This window comes from Pseudomyrmex gracilis, unplaced genomic scaffold (genome assembly GCF_002006095.1).
Source record: "Pseudomyrmex gracilis isolate BER0280 unplaced genomic scaffold, ASM200609v1 scaffold_233, whole genome shotgun sequence".
Lineage (NCBI taxonomy): Eukaryota > Metazoa > Arthropoda > Insecta > Hymenoptera > Formicidae > Pseudomyrmex > Pseudomyrmex gracilis.
This window is the reverse complement of record NW_018020817.1, coordinates 1-8,193: the sequence shown is the minus strand read 5'-3', so window position 1 is coordinate 8,193 and position 8,193 is coordinate 1. Positions and strand designations below refer to the sequence as shown.

General features: G+C 42.8%; 1 protein-coding gene across 7 annotated transcripts in view; it reads right to left on the bottom strand.

Annotated features, from left to right (window-relative positions):
* Positions 1–7,366, bottom strand: part of LOC109859003 (unconventional myosin-XVIIIa-like) — a 44,631-nt gene extending 37,265 nt beyond the window's left edge. The window contains exons 1-5 of one of the 7 annotated variants that reach the window (XM_020436809.1): positions 7,346–7,366; positions 4,103–4,743; positions 3,221–3,400; positions 2,451–3,125; positions 1,907–2,374 (exon numbers count right to left, since the gene is read on the bottom strand). In XM_020436809.1, the coding sequence (XP_020292398.1) occupies positions 1,907–2,374; positions 2,451–3,125; positions 3,221–3,400; positions 4,103–4,237 (1,458 nt within the window). In that variant the 5' untranslated portion in view covers positions 4,238–4,743; positions 7,346–7,366. Of the gene's footprint in view, positions 1–1,906; positions 2,375–2,450; positions 3,126–3,220; positions 3,401–4,102; positions 4,744–6,461; positions 7,039–7,345 lie in introns of those variants that run through there. The other 6 variants (XM_020436804.1, XM_020436803.1, XM_020436806.1 and 3 more) reach the window with 6 other exon arrangements.
* Between the last annotated feature and the right edge of the window lie 827 nt (positions 7,367–8,193).

Below are 8,193 nucleotides of genomic sequence, written 5' to 3'. Positions count from 1 at the left end.
ACGATTTCTTTTTCTCTCTCATCCTCTCGCACGTCTATAGCCTTTTCGGATGTTTACAAGTTCAAAGTCTTTCGAGATCTCTTGTGATAAATAAAAACTCACGTGTTCACATTTTACACATCGTCACGAGAACTTTTAGAGTTTGGTTACGGCCGGGCACAACTTCGATTTGCATTCCGTTGACGATTTTATCGAACAAAATAAATCGACGAGTGTAAATGTAACGCGCGGTAACGCGCATTGTGTGTATTGATTCTTCGACGTTTTCTGAGGCGCGCTGACGTACGAAGTCTTCGGATTAGCCATTCAATCAACCCGGAGAGATTACGTTCGGCACGCGTGAGGAACGCAGTGAAAGGGAGAATCGTCTGTCCGCCCGCCTGGACAACAAGGCGGAATTGCACATGCCGTGGGTTACATGTATGTACGTACGAAGGCGGCATTTTTAGCATTCCGCGGCTACAAAGGACAAGGTCAGATACATTTAAACCTCTCTCTGTTTAGACCCTTCCCTTTTACTTTTTCGTCCTCCCCATTTCCACGGATCCTAACGGCCCCCGTCTGTCACTCGTCTCTCCCTCACGTCTTATTAAGAGACGAGACATCACGCGCTCGACGTGGTCGATTTTGTCCATGGATGGCGACCATGGAAGAAGATCGGATTCTCGGTAATGCTGCTATTTTCACACGCTATCGTCCCCGAGTATAGTTTTATTAGCGGGACAGTGACTCACGATCCCGCTATATTCGTTGCCAGCAGTGGCAATGAACCGACCGACATCGCACGGCAATCAATGGTCGTAACCCAACAGCCCGGTCGTCCCGGTCGTCCGTTTCTTTGCAAATTCGCGATAATTCGTCGCTCGCTCTTAGTTCAAATCGTCATTACGCAATAAGCGGTCGCAAATAAAAATTCATGTTCACTTTTCACGATATTACTATTGAAAGTTGCAGGTAATTATCTTTTAAGACGAGAAAGAGACTATACGAATTGTTTTACTTTTGCCGTGTAAATTAAACTTTTAATCAATAAAAAAATACTTTGTTTTTCGATAAAAAAATTATCGATCGATGTGAGACGGACAACGTTATCAGGGAAGAATACACACAATGCGTTTCGCAATATATCGAACGTCCGCAAACGATATTCAATCGACACCTTTCCATGACCTCCGAGGAGAACTTAAGAAATTCCTTGGTGCCTTTCACCACGGTGCGGATTTCCCTGTGTATAATATCGAGCGGATAGTCGCACGCATTTTCTCAAAAGAAAAGAAGTTTCTCTCTGTAATATCAAGGTTGGAACATGAGATAAAAGTGATAACGGGAGTAAGTCTATCAAAAGATAGACGATAAATTAATCAATTGATAAACACATTGAAAAGATTCTGTTGTACACAAGACGCGATGCCGTCATGTTCGATATCGTTTTAGAGCAATCAGCTTGTTGATAAATACTTCCAAATTTTGTATTTATGATAACAACCTTTGTTGCCCCCCCCCCTCGTTCGAGAAAGGAAAGGTTCGTCACACAAAGCATGCAACGAGGGATCGACACTATTCGACCCGTACGGTCTAGAGAAAGAAAAGGATGACGATGGAATAGAGTATCGCGCTTGTGTAATATTCTTTGAAGTACGTTCTGACTTCGAAAGCATTCTCGCGCGCGGTGTTCGACAAATATCTTTCTTTGTAACAAATATATGCATAGCGTAAATATGAAATTTAAATGAAACGAAAGATGCTTCTCTTTCTTATACTCTGTAGTTATTGAACAATTTTGCATCGTAAATATTGACAAGTAGATAAACGTCACTATTTTTTTCCTTGTACACAACAATTGAAATATTTAAATAATTTAAGTTTTTGCGCGAACTACATAAATTATTAAAATTGAAAATTTTACCTTTACGGTGACGCTGCTACAAGAGCTTTTGATGAGATCGATGATTTCCTCGCGCGATTTGTCGTCCACATTGATACCGTTGACTTCGATGAGCCTATCACCAGGCAATAGACCCGTGTCGTTGTTGTGCTGCACCAAAGCACCAGGCTCGGCGAAAATCACCGGTCTCATTTGCGTGACACCGTTCGCCATTCGTTCTACGATTACGGCACGACGAAGCGAAAACCCGAAGTCGTTTCTAGGTGGTGGTTGCCTCTGGATGGTGAGTTCCCGAGGTTCGGGTAGCTCGAGCGGCACGATCTCCGGGAGCTGCAGCTCGATTCCTTGCTCCTCGAAGGAGACGGAAGACCGCCACCTCGAGAAGCCCTGAGACTCGCCGACGGGCGACAGACTGAACGGCGGCGTCGCAAAACTCGAGTTTGTTGTGTCTGTCAAGGAATCCGCGGATGGACTAGCACTGGTAACGACCTGAATATAAATAGATACTTTGATGTGTTGTAAGTGACATCAGTTACATTGTGTATGTATCAATGCATTATCTAACCTGCAGCAATTTAGCGTCAATCTGATGATGTTGTTGTTGTTGTTGCTGTTGATATTGTTGCTGAATGACCGTCTGTTGTTGCGGGGTAACGCGCCACGTGGTCTGACACACTGTTTCCTCCTCGCTGAAGACCTCGTCTTTGTTCAAGACGTTGTTCAGATGCGTCGGCACGTTCTGATAAGCGATTACTTCGTTCTGAAGAGTGTTTCTCACCAGCAGATTATTACTAGCTTCCTGGTAACTGGTTTCTGTGCCGTTTGGCAAAGAGCTTTCTTCCGAGAGAACGCTCACAGACCCGCTATTGACGGTCAATCGGGGTCCTTTCAAGATTCCTCGCTTCGGAGGTTTCGGTGGCAACGGCGGCAAATTTTTACCCGTAGAGTGTCCGCCAGCGTAGCTCGTCGTTGTCGTCGATGACATAGTCGTTGTCGTGGTCAGAGATGTGAGGGACGCCTCCGACGAATCGCTCTGGGTCAATCCATCGGGTGTTCTGGTGGTCCAGCTGCTCGTGCTAGCGCTGATCGTCGAGCCCGGACCCGATCCTGTGTTTTGAGCGCCGTCCAGAAGATCGCGGTCCAAGTGGGCGAAAAACGACGCGCTGTAATCCGCGGTGATGCCGCTCGGTAACTTTTCTTTCTCCTTCCGGCGACCGGGAATTTTCAGTGATCTACGAACCTGCGTGATAAAGTATGAATACAAATAATTTTCACAAACAATTAATACGAGTAATTTAGGTCAAATATACAAAAGTGTGCACTACGGAGTCTTACAAAAATCTTTCCTAATAGTTTTCTTTTAGTTTTCGAACGATGCGATTCTACCATCGTGTTGCCCATATCGCGCGTGTAGAATAATTTCGCAATTCTTATTTCGAGAACATATAACGACGACATATGCAATCGGCGCTTCTTATCGCGCGAAACCACATCCAACCAGTGACAATACTGAATCTACAGAAAAGAACGAACAGCTTTTTAACGAGAAATCTTATCCGTATCTTTCATCGATCCATCTCTCTTTGTAGATTTCTTACTTTTCTACATAAACATTTTTAATAAAATTTCCGATATGTTTTTTCTTTTGTAATGTGACACATGACTCATATTTTGTTAAGTATCAATTCAGATATGAGAAAACGACTTTGTCACTTCGGTATCTAATAAAATGATTTACGATAGGACACTTCTACTGGACGTACATGTAATACAAATATCTCTGTACAACTCGTAAATACGTGTTTCAACGTACGTGTATCCACGTTGTCATCAGATAAGGCGACAACCAACTTCGTTGCGAGTTTAATGTAAAAATCAAAAAAAGCATATTTTCTGTTAATTGTTTGAAATCTATAAATTTTTGCACAGAACAAAAATCATTACACGTCCATTAAATCTCCGCATAATTAATGAACGTTTAATAAAATGTTTGTTCTGTAACGTTACACTGTGTAAGTAGGGTTACTGTCACAATAACACCGAAACACGGGGTGCGAGCAACTAACGAAAAAAGAAACGCGCATTTGAATTAAACCAAATAGAGATTAAGTAGTTTTAATAAATAACATATACTAAAATAGTTTTAATAAATAACAAAACAGGACAAAAGGTAAAACCGTTGTTTAAACGGCACAACCTCAACATCGTCGCACTTACCTCGTCTAATCGCAGGAGTTCCTCTGCGGACATGCTGCTGCGATCGCGTTTCTTGACATCCTTCCGCTCCTTCTTCTCGCGCTTCCGCTTCTCCTTGTCGTCCTTCTCCACGGTCTTCTTCATAAAGTTAAACATCTTCTTTATTCGCTAAACGCCCCAAACCGAATGTGAGAAAGAGATAACATACGATATCTCGTTTCTCGATTGTTCAAACGTGCTCGACGCGGCCGTACGCGACGCAATCGCGAACAGTCTGCGATTTCTTGCACCTTGTAGCATATATATATATACGTATATATTATATAAATAAATATATATATTTGTGTATATAATGTTATTTATCACCGCGATTTTTTCACAGCACCGTACGACGAAGCAACGGCGCGTGCAATCGGCGCGTTACTGGCCGGTGCATAGAGACGGCGTCAAGTCGCGCACATTGTTCGTTTCGTCACCGCCGCCGCGATAACGCTTTGGCACTCACGGCGATTTAAAAAACAGTCGGTCACGAATTCGTTTCGAAGCGAGTTCCCCGTCCTTCGTCCCAGAGTGAGTCCCCAACGTCCCGGCTCGCTCTTAAAGCGCGCACAAGTCACACTCGAATCAACCGACACTCATGGAGCTGCTCTCAAGATCATCTCCTGGAATTCATTGAGGAAAACAACGTTAGTAATATTATATCGCGAGGAAAGTCCCTTAAACACGATGCAGATCGATTTATTCGCGATTAAATAAGAAATCCGTGACATTTTTATGATCCTTTCAGTAGTGAATTTCCTCGCGTAAAAATCAGTATCAGAATCTCAGCTAAAGGTCGCCCCTAGAAGATGTACACGCGTACGTGTAATAGAACTAAACTGGATCGTTTTTTCATGGCCATATTACGCTTCCGGCACATTCGATACCGCAAGATATGCGGAAACGAAACGGTAAAGAACACACACACACACATACACACTTCTTTCTCTTTCTCTCTTATCTCTATCTTGCAAATTGCCGCTTTCTCGTTTCAATTGTACCGACAACAATGATTCGTTCGATATACGAGTTCGCCGCGCAAAAAGCAAAAAAAAAAAAAGAAAGAATTCTTCACACATTTTTCTCTTGAAGATACTTATTACAAAATACGCGAATGCACTTTTTATTCGGGTTTATCATTGTCATGTAACTTCCGCCGCAAAGTCAGCGGAAAGAAATTTGAAGCTACATAGTAATGTATTATACACGTATTATATTATAAATGTTATCGAAGCCAATTACATCAGCGATTATTAACACGCGCGTTTCTCATCGTAATAAAGTGAGATGATAACGAAACAACAGTCGCCTGCCTGTCCAGAATTCTTTAATTAATCAAAAATCACAATATTTAATTGAAACATCTAATTGTGTAATACGATAGTTATTAAAGATGCGCAGCGCACACGGGTGCGAATTTTTACACTCTCATTACACACACATATTTGTATCGGCATCGCGGAAGACGATTAAAATTACAAATTACAATCTTAGGATCTACGCGAAACGTGAACAATTAGAAAGACGACAATTAACTCTCACTATTGAAATGACACACATTCTCATTCGTTTAATTGCGCTTCCCCATATGCTTCCTCTCTCTTTTTCTCTCTCTCATTCACATACATACATACATACATACATACATACATACATACATACATACATACATACATACATACATACATACATACATACACACACATACACACACACGATCGAAGAATAATTTAAATTTTACCGAAGAAGCGTACACGCGTAAATGTCAATCTTACGTCATTGGATCATCGCACGTATATGAGTAAATGAGTAGTTGTAATATAAAACAGAAATATTACTGTTCTCTATTATCGCGTGTGTCATTCGCAATACCGGCGAATAAACGATAACGATAATAGCTTTTTATTTTACTTGTTTGTTCCAAAATAAAAAAAAAAAATCTCGTTAGTCAAATCTAGCGTTCGGCGAATCTACAGAAATGCCAATCGATCACTTGTGTGCTCCAACTTGCGTTCTCGTTTGTCGCACCCAACTCGAAGCCGGCAATTTTCGGAGTATACAAAAAAACAATCACCGCGGCTGCGTGATACTTCAGAAAATTTCAATCATTAACGACGTCTTCATTTCTTTTCCGCATATAAACGTAGATACTGTTATACGTGCGATGTCAAGAGTGCGAATTTTCAAGCCGAGACACACGCAACATTCCGACCACTTGGGCGCGATCGATGTCGCGTATTCGCCGCGTTCTTGATGTATATCACCAAGCAACCTCTCGTACATCATGCAACGCTTCTATTATTCTCTAACATAAAACTCGAGATAAATTCCAAGTTGGTACCCTACTCTCTTGCAGAGTTCAATAAAACGCGCTCATCGTGCGAACTCAGAAACTCAAAGAGAAGGTGATGTGTGGCTTTTGTATATATTGGTGTATATGAAAAATCGACTTTAGCGCGAACGCTTCTTGTGTTGCGAAAACTGACAGCGCGAATTGTCAGTCGTGTGAGCGACACGAAACAAGAAGACACGCGTCACGTCAACAACATTGCCATCACATCACCCGCCATTTACACGAGGCACCCACGACGCGTGCTCGCGAGAAGACCCGTTGACGATCAGCACACCCAAGTAGACCGCGACTGGTCGACCTGGTTGAGATGAGAATTGCTGAATGCACTCTGAAAGTTTTCCGGCGAGCTTGTGACGACCTAAACGAGGTCGATCCCTTCGGCCGACCTGCTCGCATCGGTGAACCGCGCCGTAACATGAGTACGCACATCAGTCGGGCTCAGCGAGTTCGGCGCTCTGTAATAACTTCAGTCTCACTACGACTCGGAGCATTCACTCGCTGCAACACGAAGGTGGACTGTCATAGCAACGCGAATTAGAAGCGATACGAGGCTAGCAGCGACGACGACTACCGCTAGGTCTGGCTACCGCCTTCGACCAGACAACGGCCTGTTAGCCAGCACCCTTCTTCGCCACAGTTTTGCTCCTGTATCGGTGCGCATGCGTGCATGCTTTTTCAGACCTTTCGATCCATCGGCCGAGCTAGAGTCTCTCAAGTTAGAGTCTGGCCATTGCAGCAGCGTCCCGCTTGACTCAAATCACTCGCTTGAGTAAAGACGTTGATTTGGATGAATAAAATTATTATCTCGCGTTGCCACCTTGCTTTTATACACTCGCGCAAGCAAAAAAAACATAACCTTTACATTTACGTACCATGTCAAGTCGAACATAACCTATTTGCAGTAAAAACTATCGCACACAAAACGAACGCGTTCAGCAGAACAAACTGCTTCAAGAAAGTTCCACTTGGCGCTCGCAACGATCACAAACGTAGGTCGCATCCACACTGTCCAATTCCATTGATCACGTCCGACAAATCAACCAATTGCGACAAAACGTTGTAAACCTAACCTACGCCATAAGAGTTTCTGCGATAGCTTTTCGTGGACATGATTCTATTCCGTGCTAAGTTTGTGAACATGGTTCTATTCCGTGCTATGAGAACACCGACGTGGTGAAGATACGCACACAAGCGAGACCGTTGTCCGTGTGCGCTCGTGGAAGAGAAGCACGAAGTAAGAGCAGAGAGAAGCCTGAGAGCGGCCAGGTCTATAAGAGAATGTGTAATCACTTTTCTGCCCCGTAAACTAGCGCATGTCCACAGGTGGTACACATTGGAACTACGCAGCCAGTCCACGAGCGACATGTCGGTATGTCCACAGCGTGCGGTTCTATTCTGTGCTATGTGCACGAGTTTAAATGGTCACTTTCTTTAAGTGTGTGAGTATATTCGAGAGCGTGAATTTGATTTTTTTTGAAATTTAAAATGACCGATCTCGCGATGAGAAGATGAGAAAGGAAAACAGAAAAAAATAAGAAAAACCATTGCAACTTTCCGTACAACATAAATGTGATATACAAAAAATGATGTGATAGTCAAGAAAAGAATCTTATTTTAGCGAGCAACATCAGAGTTCGTGGAGTGTAGTCAAATATCATCTCCTTTTACATCATCATTTGTTGCTCTGTGCTTTATAAATTTTATTTTATTTTCTTAAAAA